Source organism: Eublepharis macularius, chromosome 5 (genome assembly GCF_028583425.1).
Source record: "Eublepharis macularius isolate TG4126 chromosome 5, MPM_Emac_v1.0, whole genome shotgun sequence".
Classification (NCBI taxonomy): Eukaryota; Metazoa; Chordata; class Lepidosauria; order Squamata; family Eublepharidae; genus Eublepharis; species Eublepharis macularius.
In genome coordinates this window covers 129,164,071-129,181,010 of record NC_072794.1, presented here as the reverse complement: position 1 = coordinate 129,181,010, position 16,940 = coordinate 129,164,071, and the positions used below count along the sequence as shown (strand labels likewise).

The 16,940-nt window shown below is 43.6% G+C and overlaps 1 protein-coding gene across 2 annotated transcripts in view; it reads right to left on the bottom strand.

The window, feature by feature from the left end:
* LOC129331276 (receptor-type tyrosine-protein phosphatase V-like) overlaps positions 1 to 16,940 on the bottom strand; it is a 72,543-nt gene that overhangs the window by 38,188 nt on the left and 17,415 nt on the right. For both annotated transcript variants that reach the window (XM_054981728.1, XM_054981729.1), the window contains exons 9-22: positions 16,134 to 16,403; positions 14,810 to 15,079; positions 11,552 to 11,821; positions 10,624 to 10,896; positions 9,184 to 9,456; positions 7,054 to 7,326; positions 6,004 to 6,276; positions 3,871 to 4,152; positions 3,031 to 3,165; positions 2,727 to 2,937; positions 2,350 to 2,417; positions 1,776 to 1,902; positions 1,083 to 1,130; positions 226 to 319 (exon numbers count right to left, since the gene is read on the bottom strand). In XM_054981728.1, coding sequence (XP_054837703.1) covers positions 226 to 319; positions 1,083 to 1,130; positions 1,776 to 1,902; positions 2,350 to 2,417; positions 2,727 to 2,937; positions 3,031 to 3,165; positions 3,871 to 4,152; positions 6,004 to 6,276; positions 7,054 to 7,326; positions 9,184 to 9,456; positions 10,624 to 10,896; positions 11,552 to 11,821; positions 14,810 to 15,079; positions 16,134 to 16,403 — 2,867 coding nt within the window. The remainder of the gene's footprint in view (positions 1 to 225; positions 320 to 1,082; positions 1,131 to 1,775; positions 1,903 to 2,349; positions 2,418 to 2,726; positions 2,938 to 3,030; positions 3,166 to 3,870; positions 4,153 to 6,003; positions 6,277 to 7,053; positions 7,327 to 9,183; positions 9,457 to 10,623; positions 10,897 to 11,551; positions 11,822 to 14,809; positions 15,080 to 16,133; positions 16,404 to 16,940) is intronic.

Sequence of the window (16,940 nt, the reverse complement as noted above, 5' to 3'; positions counted from 1 at the left end):
CTGACACCCAGTACCAAAACTAAAAGAAGGAGGATGCTTTAGACCTTTACTGAGGTTGAGCAGATTTTGTTGTCTCTGTCATGGCTCTGACAAACATTCCGGAGGTAGTTATTTTATGTCTCTGGACAACTTATGGAACAAACTGCAGATGATAATAATGTCATCTGATTACAGCTACATAGCAGCCTGGACCAAATTTGACTTAGAAGAAGGGAGGGCAATTACCTCAAAATCTTGAAAGAATCCATGATTGGAGTTTGCTGCCCTTGCATCGTAATACTGCCTGAAACTTTGTATGGGGATTGGCCGGTGGATATTTCTGCAAGGAATAAAAATACACAGCAGAGAGAGCAGTAAACCCATGCAAGTATTGAGCAGGAATCTTCTAGGCAGAATGAAGATGCTAAGAAGTCACAATACTACAAACCGGGCAAAATTCCCATTCCTTTCTGATAGTCTCAGATTATGTATAAATATTTGTTTGCAAAAGAAGCTAAATCAGCATCATAAATTGTCATAGTGGCCCTCAAAATAATTCAGTCTCTATTCAGAATAGCTCTTAAACTGGGAATTTAAAATAGATATTGGCTTCATTTCTTTCACAGGAAAGGGATCATGTAGTCAGATACTGAAACAAAAAGTTCACAAAATACTGTGTGTCACTTTCTGGGACAAGCAAGTAAACAACACTCTAACTGTTGTAAATAATGCAAAGCACTAAGATTTCCCTTTAATGGGCCAAGTGCACTTAAAGACAGGAGTTCATTATATGAGAGCCAGCTGAACATAGAGACTCATGTAATAACACTTTCCTGCTGATCATTTAGCTACATCTGCTACTACTTTCTCAAATAACATGCCTTGAAGCCTGTGTCAGAGCTAAGCTACAAGTGACGAATTACACTTTCCTGGCAAGTGAACAGACTCACGTGTGTTCCTCCCTGTTCACTTGCCATTCACTTGCGCTCCACTTGATCAAGTGGAGCGCAAGTGAATGGCAAGTGTAATTCATCACTTGTAGCTTGGCTCTCAGATGGCATCCTTGAACAAGCAGGGGGGGGCAGAAGAGTACCTTCACTCACCTCAAGCTGTATGTAGCCATTTCTTGTGCCATGTTACCCTTTTCCTTTCTGAAAGCAAGACACACAAAATGTTACTTTTGTTGAAGAAGCGAAGCATCTGATTCACTGCAGACCCTTCCCTCTTCTAGCAGTGCAATTATACAACATTTCAGCAAACGTTCCCTGTGCTTGCCAAGACAACTCAAATGGAGGAGAGCTTGCAAGGAAGAACCAGTGGGTGATGGAAGGGTTAAACATCCCTGCCTGCTGATCCTCCCTGGTACCTGGTTTTGCTATTACAAGGAGAACATGGGATTGCAATGACAAAGTGAAACATGGGCTTATTTTCCTCATGACATGTAGCTTCACTCTTAAATTATGTGCATACACAGTTAAACATCATTCAGGCCCATAGAATAGTTTTTTTCAACCTGCATGGCTTTCTCCTAAGTAGCAATTCTTGATCATGGTATTCAATCTGCATTGCTCAGGGGTTGTTATTTAGATAATTTACATAATATACTTTCTCACCTCCTCTTGCATATGGTGTACTTCAGAGCAATTCACAACAGAAGATTCTATGCTGACCATTTATTTCTCTCCTCTAGATTTACTTGAAAGTTTCTTTAGCCACTTCCAAGGCCCAACTCACAAGATGAAAATCCCACACTGTACTGCTTCTTTCGTAGCAGCACCACTTGCAACTTTCCTTACCTCCTTGACTTCAAATGCTTCATGTAGACCAACCCAGCAATTGCCGTGATTGTCAGGAGGAATCCCATGATGATTCCAGCCATAATTGGAGCAGATAACATAACAGAGTCCACTGAGGCATCTGCCGCTGGAATCCAAAACATTGAGAAGAGATGAGGTATCTTTTCCTCAGGGGGAAAAAAAATCTTTAATATGACAATATCTCTCGCACACAGGATCCTTCCCACACATCCCTTAGGAAGCATCAAGATTAACCATTAATCAGTGATTAAGGAATTCTTTTAAGTAATTGATGGATGCATATATATATATATATATATATATATATATATATATATATATATATATATATATATATATATATATATATATATATATATATATATATATGCATATATATATGCATATATATATGCATCCATCAATTACTTAAAAGAATTCCTTAATCACTGATTAATGTGTTAATCTTGATGCTTCATATATTCTCCAATGGAAGAAGGTCTTAGTGAACTGGTCAAAAAATGAGAGGGCCAATTTATCTGGCAAACAATCCAAAATAGAGAAACAATCTTACCCGAGAAGGCTGTGAATGATACTTTAGGAGACCGCTGACTATATCTGGTGAAAGCAGCAATACTGAACCTACAGCAGGACAAAACTGAAGAATGAGAAAGCCATGTCCTACCAACATTACCACACAAATGCTCCACTTTTCTGCCTAAACTTTTAGTTTTATTCCTACATCACATTGTCAGCTGAGCTGAAATAGTTATACAACAGTCCATAAAGCCAATGGGGAATAAGGTTAGTCCACATCACTGACATCTTCTCGTGCTTCTCACAGGAAGTTGCTATACCTCAGAGCAGCAAATATTGTACCCGTTGTACCCCACAGAGCCCTAGACCACTGGACCTTTAGCATTGTTCAACAAGGCCATTTGTATGCCTTACCTGTACTGTGTGTCTGGCTTCAGTTTTCCATTGCAGGTTTTTCGGAAGTGGCTGCATTCCTCTGAACCCAGTGTCACTGGCCAGGCCTTGGGACTGGTACTCTCGTTAAGATGAAAGGGGTTTGGCACCAACACAGCTAAATAAGAGTCTTCTTGCCCATAATAGTGGTCATACCATGTGCGGAAGATGATATCTTGGGTAGGTCTCAACACTGGAGAGTCAGAGAGAGGCACTGCAATGTAATTACAACTGGGGCAGCATGGATTCTCTGATCAGCATGGCATATGTTACCAAAGACACTTACAAGATTCATTGGTGGTGACAACAACTCCATAATATTCTATGAGTCCATTCTCCTCACTGAACATATTGGGGGAGATGATGATTCGGGAGCTGGCATCAAATTGTGGGATATCTGCTCTCACAGGAGGGGGAAGAACTACAATAGAAAGTCAGAAGGTAAAAAATATCACCTGTAGAGGTTGCTACAGCTCTGGAATTGTTCATGACCATAATTTTGCCATTTTAGTGATGTTGTATTGCTGGTTTAGCTCTTTTATTATCATTTTTAACTGTTATTCTGTTTGATTTTATGGCTATTCTGTTTGCTTTTAATTTTTGTTTCTGTTTCTCTTCATCATTCAATGCCCATATTGAGAGCTGCCTCAGAACCCCTTTGTAGATGAAGAGTAAATGAATAAATGAATCCATGGGTTTCACAGTACAGTATTCCAAAAACAGACCTGTTTGGTAGGCCAGTATTATTTGTCTCCACATTGTAAATAGGACCATGATATGGAGAGAATAGCAGCTTGCCAAAGGCCACCTACTGAATTCTTAGCTAAGGAAAGAACTCAGCCAAGGACTTTGTGGCTCACAGCCTTAGCCACAACATTGCAGCAGCTGTGTGATATCTATCACACTACCCTACATGTTACCAAGCAGCCCTTTCTCTAAGAACTCTCCCGTTTTGCAGTGCATGTTTTTAACCAACTGGACTGACAAACTCCTATTCTTGTGTCTCAAGAAGGAGCTCTGGCTCTCAAAAGTTTACATCCTGAAAATCTTGTTGGTCTTTAAGGCGCACTGGATTCAAATCCTGCTATCCTACTCAGAAGTCTATGAGACAATGGCAGGTATGTACCTTCCACAGACGTGTTGCAGATTGCTGTCACAGCTGGACTTCTCACACCATTCCTGCCAACAGCATTAATGAGGATTTGATATGAAGAGTCTGGGGTGAGGTCTTCCAGAGTTTCTTCAGCCCTGGAAACAGCCAGATGAAGTACAGGCTGATGGACGACTCTTCTTGGAAACATCTCCACTGTTAGCTCATAAGCCTTAATATCGCCTTCAGGGATGGTCCAGTTCAGAAAAAAACTGGTGACATCAGGGAAACATTGTATGTTCTTCACCCCAGCGAGCTCTAGAAGGGCAAGACAAACTGAACTGAGTAGGCCTGAACTGGATGGAGCTTAGCAATCTCTACAACACACACACAGAACATAGAAGCTTGCACTCATTTCTTGGCTACTCCATGCCACTTTGTTCTTGACACATAATTTAGCAGAGACTCAAACCCAGAAACAAACAAGGTTCCAGGAATCCCAGATGCCTGGTAGCACATGCATATTGAAATATGAGTTGGGCACTTGAGAATTTTGAAATAACTATTCAGCTCCATACAGGGCTACTCCTAAAAGCCTTATTAGGGCATCTAGGGATTTAAAATGTGTTTTTTTTCTCTTTCAGACCTGAGTCATGGAAGAGGGCATGGTAAAGAATGTAAAAGTATTTGGACAATTGGGTGGGAGCTAACCATGGGTTACAGACTCTGCTGTAGTCTGTCACTTACACAGAACAAGCAACATGGGCCTTTGCTTAGCTTTGAAACTAGTACACCGGGACCCAGCGTTTGACCCAGCCTCCTTTTCTCTTTGGTATACGGGCCTGTCATAGCCTTATTCAGTGACTAGCAGTTGAAATAAAAGGCCTGCCTGGGTCATCTGGAAAGCGGAACCATAAAAATGCTGCAATCCAAAGTTCAAAAACAAACGGAAGCATCCTGGAATGGTGGAAAAATGCGACAGTTTTATGCTTCTATGCTTCTTGGTTTTACTTACTGGTTTATAATGGCTGTTACTTTTAATGAGTTTCTGTTTTATGGATTTATCTTTTATGTTGTGAGTCACCTCGATCAGATCTCTGAAGAAGTAGCATGTATGCATGTATGTACCATCAAGTCACAACTGACTTATGGTCATCCCAGGAAGGGGCTTTCAAGGCAAGTGGGAAGCAGAGGTGGTTTGCCATCACTTTCCTCCACAGAATCTTTCGTAGTGATCAGCTCTGCTTAGCTTCCAAGATCTGATAGGTTTGGGCTATACCATACCATTCCACATCATAAGAACATAAGAGAAGCCATGTTGGATCAGGCCTATGGCCCATCCAGTCCAACACTCTGTCACACAGTGGCCAAAAACCAGGTGTCCTCAGGAGGTCTGGCAGTGGAGAAGGGACACTAGAAGCCCTCCCACTGACTGCCCCCCCAAACACCAAGAATACAGAGCATCACTGCCCTAGACCTTGTGGCTAATAGCCACTGATGGACCTCTGCTCCATATATTTATCCAATCTCCTCTTGAAGCTGTCTATGCTTAAAGCTGCCACCACTTCCTGAGGCAGTGAATTCCATGTGTTAATCACCCTTTGGGTGAGGAAGTACTTCCTTTTATCCATTCTAACCCGACTGCTCAGCAATTTCATTGAGTGCCCACAAGTTCTTGTATTGTGAGAAAGGAAAAATAATACTTCTTTCTCTACCTTCTCTATCCCATGCATAATCTTGTAAACCTCTATCATGCCACCCCTCAGTCGTCGTTTCTCCAAGCTAAAGAGCCCCCAGTGCTTTAACCTTTCTTCATAGGGGAAGTGTTCCATCCCTTTAATCATTCTAGTTGCCCTTTTCTGCACTTTTCCCAGCGCTATAATATCTTTTTTTGAGGTGTGGTGACTTGTACACATTATTCCAAATGAGGCCATACCATTGATTTATACAGGGGCATTATGATACTAGCTGATTTGTTTTCAATTCCCTTCCTAATAATCCCCAGCACAGCGTTGGCCTTTTTTTATTGCTGTTGCACACTGTATCGATATTTTCAGTGAGTTATCCATCCCTCAAATGGCGTGTATGTGTTTTAAATAAATAAATAAATAAAACAGCTCCTCCCTTCACTGAGTTTCCATACCCCCCTCGCCCAGGATGAGAACATACCTATTGGCATTACCACAGTCTCAGAACTGCTCTTATATGGCCCAGAAATACAGCTGAGAGATACAGAGTAATTCCTTCCTGGAATCAAGTCCTGGAAAACGTGCTGGATCTGCCATGGGGCCAAGGTGTGATTCTGTAGAATGGTGCTGTTGCCGGGATGCCACAGCTGCAGCTGGCAGCGCTCTGGCTTGCTAAAAGGTTTCACCCAGGACACAGAGAGTGAAGGGTTGCTCTTCTCAACCACCATGGAGAGCTTCCTAGGAACCAAAGGGTCTACGGTATAAAAACAAAGAAGGAGAGGGTGATCCACTTGTCAAAACTGTCAGGACTGAAGTGTGCATGGGTGGGTGGGGGGGGAGCAAATCAAAAGCTGCCATATATTATCTAGTGGTCCTTCTAAGTTTTGTTGTTGGCCTTGACTGGTAGAAACATTCTAGAGTCTCAGGCAGGAGACTTTCCCAACCCTGTGGCTTTTAAATGGAGATCAGCTGACTTGTGAGGACCCTGCTGAGGTTTTCAAGGCAAGAGACTAACAGAGTTGGTTTGCCATCGTTTGCCTCTGCATAGCAACTCTGGTCTTCCCAGGGGGTCTCCCATACAATTATTAACCAAGGCTGACCCAGCTTAGCTTCCGAGATGTGATGAGATGAGGCTTGCCTGGGCTATCCAGGTCAGAGCCATCTCCTCAATATGCCTACACAGATGGGAAATCTCTTTCCCAGTGCCATCTCCTAAGGCTTCACCAAGGATGGTCTTGACCCTCAATGTGCATTGAGAAAGAAGCTGTCTTTCTATGACCCAATTGGAGTTGGGGAGGGAAGACCATACAAAAGGCTAGTGTCTCCCCATCTCCTTGCTCATGTGCTCTTTTTTCACAAAGCACAACTATTCAGTGGGTCCTACATTCAGTATGTGATTTCTTTAAAGGCAGGGTATGGGACTCTGCAGTGAAGTACCTGAACTCCACATGCAACTGAAAGAGTACATAGGTTCTCATGCAAATTTCTGTGCAGACAAACCCAAAAGACCCAAAAAGGGAATCGTACTCACATGTCCAGTCACTGACATTCCTTGCTGATATCTGGTATGGCCCTGCCAAGGAAGAAACTTCAAGCAAGTATTTAGTTCCAGGGAGCAGGCCTAAGAAGGTGAAATTTGTGACCCCCTTTTGTATATATTTCTTGGCTGCCACAGTGCCTGATTCAGCATAGTATAAAGTCAGTCTATAGCCTGTCTGGTCTCCTGCAGGAGATTCCCAGGAAGCACTCAGTTGATCAGAATGCCCTTTGTTCGACAAAATCACCGTGTGAGGAGGCAGAGGACCTAAGAAGACAATGACATCAGAAGAGAAAATGGAAGTCATAGGCATTGCTCGCCTAGTAGCATAGCTCGTATAATTTACTTGATACAGTTCTAAGTAAAAAACAAAACCTTAATGCTATATGTATTCTTGTTAATAAACAGATTTGTACATAATGTATCTTGTGTGTAAAAAAATCATCTAGTCATAGAGAAGGACTATGAAGATCTTGGAGCCTCGAATCCTGCCACACTCCTCCAATGCAAGGAGGATTTAGGAATGATGAAGGAGAAGCAGGAGAAGCTTTTTACTGAAGTTTACCATATTCCTGCCAGTCCTGCACGTGGCTGCCTGGCTGACCTGCTTCATAATGGCACGTTGTTCTATTTGTTCATGAAAACCCTTTCTCAAAATCCTGCTTTTTAAATTAACTACATTTTAAATTATTCATTTAACCACCAGGTCTCAATCTTTTACAATTAAGTCTATTTTGTACCCTGGTGTTTGCACAAAGGAACAAAATGTGATATAAGAAATGACAAAGGAATACATAGTGACAGAAATGGCAAAGAAATAGATAGCAGGAAAGAATACCACCTAAAACAACATTGATAACTTTTCCTAAGTGCTGAAGATAATGGCATAAATTATATTGCACAAATAACAGTCTGAATTTTGTTTATACAGGTAACATTAAAAGTTTTTAAAAAATATTTATACTTGAAAAATCAAATACCTACAGCTAAGTCAGTGCAAATGACTCTCCTAGGAAGCTGTTAGCTCTGGTAGCGGAGAAAAGGTCAGGCACAATACTGGTATTTTGCCTCTACTGTGGCTTAAAGCAACCCAGAAGACATTCTTGACTGGGGAAATGGCAAGTGATTGGGGAAGTTATGCTCCCACTTGCCCTGTGGCCCAATCTAGATTGGATTCCTTATGACTATCTTTTAGAGCCAATTACATATCTGGAGTTCAGAGTCCAGTAGCACCTTTAAGACTAATCAACTTTACTGTAGCATAAGCTTTTGAGAATCACAATTCTCTTCGTCAGATTCAGAGAACTGTGGTTCTCGAAAGCTTATGCTACAGTAAAGTTGGTTAGTCTTAAAGGTGCTACTGGACTCTTTTCGATTTTGCTACTACAGACTAACACGGCTAACTCCTCTGGATCTATATCTGGAGTTCCAGAGTCATGTTCTGTTGGGTCCTATGAAGCTTTTACAAAGTCATATTCATCCCTTGTTTCTTCCCCCTTCCCTTGTGTCCTTCCCCACTGTTAAAATTTAGGCTTTAAACTCCTTGAGGCAGGACCAATCTTTTTATTTGCAAAGCACCAGACTCATCTGTGGTGTGTAATAGTAACAGCTATAGCAACCATGAACCAGCTGATTAAAACAGCTAGCAAGACTCAGTGTTTCACATCAGCCATACCAGAGTGTGTCACTTTTTCCTTGGCTGATAGCAACATCCTATCTGGTTTGAACTCTCAGGCTGTGATTTCAGAGAAGCTTTGCTGGATGACAAAGCAGACATGCAGGTACAAATGACCAGTGGAACAAAATAGAGGGGTTAAGTAACAACCTAAAAATATATATATTAGAAAGTATTTATTATAAATGTGCACAAATGTAGATTAAAAACAAGTTTAAAACACAAGTTTAAAAACAAGTTTAAAACACAAGATTTAGCACGTTTTAGCATACACATATAGCCTGCCATTCAGGCCTTATGTTTTAAACTTGTTTTTAATCTACATTTGTGCATATTTATAATAAATACCCTCTGTTTTGTTCCCCTGCTTGTTTGGGTTGAGTTTGTGGGGACTTTCCTTTTTTCTTCCTCGTTGTTACAAATGACCAGTGCCAGCCTGTTCCACTCACTTGTCCAATCACTGATGTTTCCTGCTGAAGCCCTGTAGGGGCCTGACAGGGAGCTGATCTCAAACCAGTATCGGGTTCCCGGGGTCAGCCCTGAGAAGGTGAAATTGGTGGCATCTCTGCCCACGAAGTCTTGTGCTGCTGTGGTGCGACATCTTGAGCAGTACAAGTTCAACTCGTAGCCGTGCAGTCTGCCGGAGGCTGGTGTCCAAGCTACTTGCAACCTGCCTGGCTGCCTCTCATTCCACATTTGCACAGAGGTAGCTGGTAGAGGAGCTGTGAAACAGGAAGTGCTTACATAAAAAACTGCTATGTTGAAAACTGTTGCTTGCTGTCTCCCTCCCAGCCCTTAGGTGAGGCCACTTTAAGAACTGTGGCCTAGCAAAGAAGCCACCTTTCCCCTACTCCATATTCAGCACCTACATGGATAGCGGCAGAATCCATCAAAGTTATCTCAGCCACTAAAGAAACAGCAGCCATGACAATAAAGGACCATCTGGAGTCTGTAGGGAGGACCACTACCAGATTGTTCCCTCAGTTTTCTGGCAGTGCCTCAAAGAAAAAAAAAGAGTGGTTTGGGCTCATGCCAGACCCAAATACTTATTACTTTTTTTTGGTAAGCTACCTTGTGTACCATTATTAGTAGAAAGGTAGGGTATAATTGCTTAAAATAACTAAATAGCAGCTTTCAAGTAGGCCTAAAGTATAGATGTGATAAATGGCTTCTCGGGGTGAGGAGCGGGGGGAACCTGGCCCAACCCATCCTGGATCAACACAACTTCTTGTTCTCTGTTGTGGCATGACAGCAAAACCAAACTCAAGGCTAAAACACTCTCAAGGCCAAGGAGAACACAGTACTCTAACATAGGAAGCCGTCTTACAATCCCTTCACTCACCCTGGATCTTGTGGCATAGAAGTGGTCTTGTGTTGGGAGGACATCTGTTTGCATGTAGGCAAGAGTGGGTGTGTTAGTTAGAAACTGACAACAGCATGCACTCCTGTTTCAGGGAGAATACACGGGTAGGGCTTCGGTTCACAGGCACACTTTATATGAACCAATGTCTGTGCAACTATTCACATATGTAAGCATACTCTCATGCAAAGGAAGTGATCTGTAGTATGACCAAGCCCTTTCGCTTGTCCCCTCCCCCCCAATCTCTTTCGCTCTAATGAGGCGAGATGTTCCAGTTATAGTCGAGGCTAGCAATACCTCAACAGCACATGGGTCAGCAACCTTTTGTTCATCCTATGGAGAGGAACATGAACGGGGCAAGCCTATGGGTACCTAGATTGAGGGAATGGCACAGCCAGAAGTAGGCTGCCAGGGCAAGGAATAAAGAGGGGAGGCGGACCAGGGCCATTACAGAATTGGAAAGAAATTGCAGGCATAAATAGGCCCATCCCCAGATTCTGGAAGGACAATTAAGACCATTCAGACTCACATGTCCACTCAGTGGTGATGGATGAGGGGGCCTCAGTTTGGCCTTTCACTGTGACAACCTGTACAGCAAATTGGCTGCCTGATGGCAAACCTGTCCAGATGAAATCCTGGGTACCTGGACCCACAACTTGAGCTCTCTCTGTGCCTGGAGACACCAAGTAATATAGGATAAGCCGGTAGTAGTCTTTGCCCCCTGGGGCCTCTGACCAGGCTGTGTACAGCACAGAAGAGCTGCCAGTGTTCCTCAGGGTCAGGTTCACAGGTGCTGCAGGAGCTGTGGGGAAAAGACAGTTGGGTTGATTCAAACACAACAAGTACATCTCCAGAAAAGCCTGTTCTGTCCATTGGCATCAGTCTTGATCCAATACAGCACCATGAGTCTACACAATGGGACTTCCTTTCAATTTCTCCCATGGCTTGGATGTTATTTAGACAAATATTCTGTCATTGTCAGGTCTTGCCAGGTAATACCCCAAACACTTCACTGCATCACTCCAGTGTATGAGTTAAAGATGTTTTATTAAGGTAAATACCAGTAGCAAGATGCTGTAACAAGGGGATTCACTGGAATGATTAAAGGTGGGAAAGTTAGATCAGTTATAGGATAGTGTCCTCCTGCCCCAGCAGAAAGAAGAGGCAGTTAGGAGTTTTGGCACGCACTGCCTGGGAAGAAGGGAGGGGGGAGAAGAGGAGCTCGGTTCAGTCTCTGTAGTGGATCCAAAATCACATTCCCAGGCTTCTGCAGGAACTCAAAACCAAAACACCTTGCCTGGAAGATAAGCAGTTAGCAACAGGTCTACACAGTTCTGGTACTCTCTGCACTCACTCAGAGGCACCAAAACAAAATACATATGATGCATAGCAGATATGCTGAAAGCCTATCTGACTGTCATCAAAGATGCAACACTCCAATCCAGGTTTGAACTTACCTGTGCAACCTGTGCTGTTCTGGGAAGCTGAGTTGTATGGTCCAGCCAGAGACCACACTGCAATGAGGTAGCACGTTCCTGGTGTCAACCCCACAAGAGTGATATTAGTGTTGGCTTTTTCCATGGGAATGTGAGTTCTGGTAGCTGCAGGGCCTTCTTCAAGGACAGAGACCATATAGCTGTCCCTTTGCCCAGCAGGGGCCTTCCACTGCACAGACAATGTTGAAGAACCATGGCTGGTCACCAGCAGGAAAAGAGGCATCAAGGGCACTAGAAGGAGAAAAGGAGGCTTCAGGAAACAGATGGAATATGGCTCAGTAGCTTTGCATACAGAAGATCCCAAGTTGAATCCCCAGCAGGCAGGGCTGGTGCCAGGGTTTCTGGCACCTGAAGTGAGATACCTACTCCCCGCCACCACTAACCCATTTTAAAAAACAGAAGAAATGTAGGGAAAATGAAAAACACAAAACTTGAAACTTTTTACATTTTAAATTTAATTTTTATTTCTTAATTTAAATTTTAATTTTTAAATAAGTGTGAGAATAACGACAATCTTTGTTTTTCTTATTGTGAGCCAAAAATCTATTTTGTGAGCAGAAACAGCAACTTGCATTGAAGTTTTGAGCACACCTCCTTTTGTCTGTCTGTGTGTAAAAAAGTTTCCCTCTCTCTTTCTTCCCACCTCTCTCTGAACCCAGAGACTCTTGGCAGTAGAAGGAGGGCTTCTCTTACAGGGCCTGCTTGGAGGAGAGAGATGTTTTCTCTTTATCTCGGACCCTCTCCAAGCCTTAAAATATTGATCACCTTTGTCAGAGATCCCTTTTGGGAACTACCCTCCATGCTCATCCTTCTCCCCAACCCTTGGGTTTGAAGTGAATGGCAGCTGACAGCTAAGCATGTGGTGTATAAATATTGAAATAAACTATTGGGGGAGAGGGGGAAGGTGGGGTGATATATGGAAACTAGGGAATGAGAGAAGGAAGGTGATAAAGAGGGGGGGACAGTGCAGGGCTCTGCTCTGCTGGAGTGAAGGGGGAGCAGCATTGAGATCAGAGAACAGCAAGGGGGAGGGAGAACAAAAGAGAGAAGCGGGGGGAGTAATAGAATTTAAAACAACAACTTTAAACCCAACAATAGTGATTTGCTCCTACTTGTCACACAGGGACTGAAAGGGAATTGCGTGTGTCTCACCCCACTTCCTCCTTCCTCTGTGGCAGTGCATGCACAACCAGCCCTTCTTTCCACCAAAAGCAGCCCCCCCCCCAAAGCCTGAGGAAAGGTGAGAAGTAGAATTGATGCCAGCTGGGGAGGGGGAAAGAAATGACAGGATTGCCCATTGGAAATAATGGGAGAGGCTTGAAGGCTCATTGGAGAAAATGGGAGCCAGGAATGCCAATTTACTTGCATGGGCTCCATTGAAATGCATTACAACACAAAAAAAGTGCAATAGTGAAGCTGTGGCTCATGAAACCTCATACCCTACCACAAATTTTGTTAGTCTTATAGGTGCTACTGGACTCTTGCTTTTTTCTACTGCTACAGACAAACACAGCTACCCATCTTGATCTATCAACACAGGCCCCAGAGTAGAATGACAGTCCCTGGGAGAAGAATCAGTGGACTGGGACTGGAATGGCAGTGGGTGTGGAATGACAGGGTGTGTCATTCCAGTCCCAGAGCCCTGACCCTATTCCCAGGAGCAGTCGTTCCACTCTTTGACCTGTCATTCCAGTCTCTGAGCACAGGTTCTATTCCTAGGGGCTGTCACTCCACTCTGGGGCAGTCATTCCAGTCCAAGAAAACTTCTGCTACTCCCAGGGGCTGTCATTCCATTGTGCAACCAGTCATTCCTTCCCAGAGCACAGATTCAGCTCTGAGGGGCTGTCATTGCACTCTGGGACTTGTCATTCCAGTCCCAGAACAATTCTGCTCCTCCCAGGGTCTGTCATTCCAGTCTGGTGCCTGTCATTTTCGTCCCAGAACGCTGCTTCTACTCCCAGGGGCTGTCATTGCACTGCACTCTGGGGGCTGTCCTTCCAGTCCCAGAGCGCTGAGCCTATTCCAAGGACTGTCATTCCACTCTGAAACCTGTCCTTCTGGTCCTGGAGCACAAACTCTATAGCTAGGGACCGTCATTGCACTCTGGGGGCTGTCATTCCACTCCCAGAGTATTCCATTTGGTCCCAGAGACCTTTATGGAAAATCCATTTTACATTTTCTTTGCAACTTTTTTTGTGTTGTGATGCATTTCAATGGAGTCCAGGCAAGTAAATTGGCATCCCTGGCTCCCATTATCTCCAATGGGCCTTCAAGCCTCTCCTGTTATTTCCAATGGGCAAACCCCCTGTCATTCCTTTTAATACATGGCATGGGGGGGGGGGGTGAAAGCAAGCAAGAAAGGAAGGGACAAGGGGGACAAAAGGTCAGATGGGAGCTCGCTGCTCCCCAGCCAGCTAGAGTGTCTCTTGCTCCCGGAAGCTTCGCCCAAGGCTTAAATTGAGAGAGAGAGGTGGGGGAGGGGGAGGCAGAGAGAGAAATGCCCCCGCTGATGGGGCTGAACTCAAAGCTCTTCATTTACTGGATGAGCAGGAAGACAGGGTTGCCCTTCTGCACTCCAGAAGAAATGCCTTGCGCTGAGAGAGGAGAATTCCTGCGTGAGTGCACGGGAGCGCGCACAGTGCAGGGAACTCTGGTCATTGGGGGGCCGGCGTGGCGCCTCCTTCAGAGTTCAGCGCCTGAGGTGGGGGGGCGGGGGCGGCTCCGCCTCAGTTGAAGAACCAGCCCTGCCAGCAGGCAACAGAACCCAGAAGAGCAACTAGCCTGGGCTGTTCAAAGAGCCCATGCATGCCATGGCTATGGCTCAGGGACCACAGTCTTACTGATTTTTACATTCAATGTGACATGCTATTGCCAAAAGGTAGGCAGCAGAAATTAAGGGGGGACATTAACAAGAGTATAAGCATGATGTTCAAAATGGATTCTGGACCATTTTTTTTAAAAAAAAATACTTATTTTCTGATGCATTTGATTGTAATTTAATCACTAGAAGTATACAAAGTGAGGAAAGACTGTCCAGCTGAGGGCCACTGGAACCATACATGTGAGTAACTCTGAGGTTACCACTGCTGGTGAGCACAACAAACAATTTAAGGGGTGTGAAAGACCTGGGATGTGAGTTACTCCACTGAGAGAAATGTGCAGTCTCAGGACAGACTGGGCAGAATGGGAAAGGAAGAGCACAAGTGGTCTGCATTATACCTGTGTAGCCAATGGCTGTTTGCGAGGAAACGTAGTGAGGTCCAGCCCTGGAGACAATCTCAACACGGTATCGTGTTCCTGGCACTAGACCATCTAGGATCACCTGCGTAGTTCCATGTGGCACTGACAAGTTCCGGATAATGGACAAGGATTCGTCTGAGTAGAGCTGTATCCAGTATTCTCGTCCTTGACCTGATTCCATCCAACTCACAAGCAATTGCTGGGGACTCTGGCCACATTTCACACTCACATTAGCAAGAGATTGGGGATCTACAGAGGTAACAAAAATGGGGTGCATCATGGAGGGGCAAGAAAGGTAGACACGATGACTGGAACTCACAAGGACTGTTTTTATATGGGCCATTAATGTTAGTTTTATTTACCATCAAAGATGGATTGCATTCTTGCTTGAATGTCTTGCAAGAACTGCTATACACCACTAGAAATTTTTGCAACCTGCTTGCTAAACTCTAAAATATACGTGCTCTGTATTACAGGATAATCAGAATTAATTAAGTACTGTACAGAATTAATTAAGTACTGTATAATCTTAAATAGTAAGTTCTAGATATTTTCTCAGTATTACATATGCTCAGGTCAAGATTCTTAACACATGGCAGAAAAACAGGCAGTAAAACAGCCATATTTTAACTACCATCCAAAAATATGTGATTTATCAGGGGGCAACTGGCAATATGCAAAGCTTTCACAATATGCAATGCCTTCAAAAGATCACTAGAGGGAGATTAGGATTTGCAATAGAATAATGATGAGGCATATTGAAGGACTCCAACTTTCTCTTGATCTTAATTTCTTTTATATTCCAAACAAACTGATCCCCTCCAGGCAGCTCATAACAATGGCAAAACAATTATTTAGAAACAACACAATAAATAATTGCAGTTTACCAGAATAATAACAACAAAGAACCATAAAGAATATTTAACTGTGCTCAGCTTTGCTCTATGTCAATCCTATAGACTCCTTAGCAACTTCAGTTATAACTCAAGTGCAACAGAGCCAAATTAGATGGCTTTAGGAAATAGGGGGAGGGGGTTCACTTATATAAAATAATACTTTTGATGGGCAGGAAATGATTGTTTCCCTTTAAAACTGTGTGAGAATGTCAGCTGTACCCCATGTGTCTACAGGATGTAAGGAAGGTACTGTTGTACATTCCTGTAAAACTAGAAGCAACTTGTACATCATTTTGCCCAAACTTGGTCTTAACAAACTATTGAGATATTAGACCACAGACAGCATCTTCAGCCTAATAGCCGTAAGTATAAAGCCTCTGACCATGCAGAAACACTTGAGTACTCACATGTCCATGCAGAGACCAACTGTGAAGAGGCTTGATATGGTCCTGCTAATGCCACCACCTCCAAAAAGTACTGGCTACCAGGGAGGAGCTCTTGAAAGGTGAAATTCTGCATGCTGGGCCCAATTGTGATGTTCCTCAGCAGTGAGGGCTGCTGGCTGTAGAAGTGCAGAAAGAACTTGTCTCTGCCTCCTGGAGGTGGACTCCAAGAGGCAACAAGGTTGGAGGACCACCTGCTACTGGTCAGCATGACTCCTGAAGGAGCCAAAGGATCTGAAAGGAAACAGGTTTCTGATTTACTAGTTGATTTACAAGTTTACTAGAAGATTTACGAGTTGCTACCATGAAGTAGGGGAGCAGTGGGGAAGGAGAAATAATGCAGTACAGATGGATCGTCTCCTGCCATACTATCCAGCTTGCTGGTTAAGAGCTGTCCTCCAAGCTTTATTTTTTGTGCCCTGCCTTTGGCGTGAGATGTGTGGTGACAAGAGACAGGGCATATTCATGCCTTCTGCCTTGAGGCTCGCCTGGTGCCCAATTTACTTTCTTTTGGGTGCCAGGCCAAAAGACATCTTTTCACCCAGGGCGGTTTATCTTACCAGCCTTTTAATGGTCTGCTTCTGTTTTATGTATGGTTTTTATGTTATTTATGTCAAATGACTTGTTTTTAATATTGTGATTATTTTAATTGTAAGCCATCTCAAGCAGAACTCTGAAAAGGTGGCATAGAAATATCCTAAACAAATAAATAAGAGGCAACTGCAGATCTTTTTAGAAGGATAGATATTTCAGGAAAAAGAGGCTGAAATC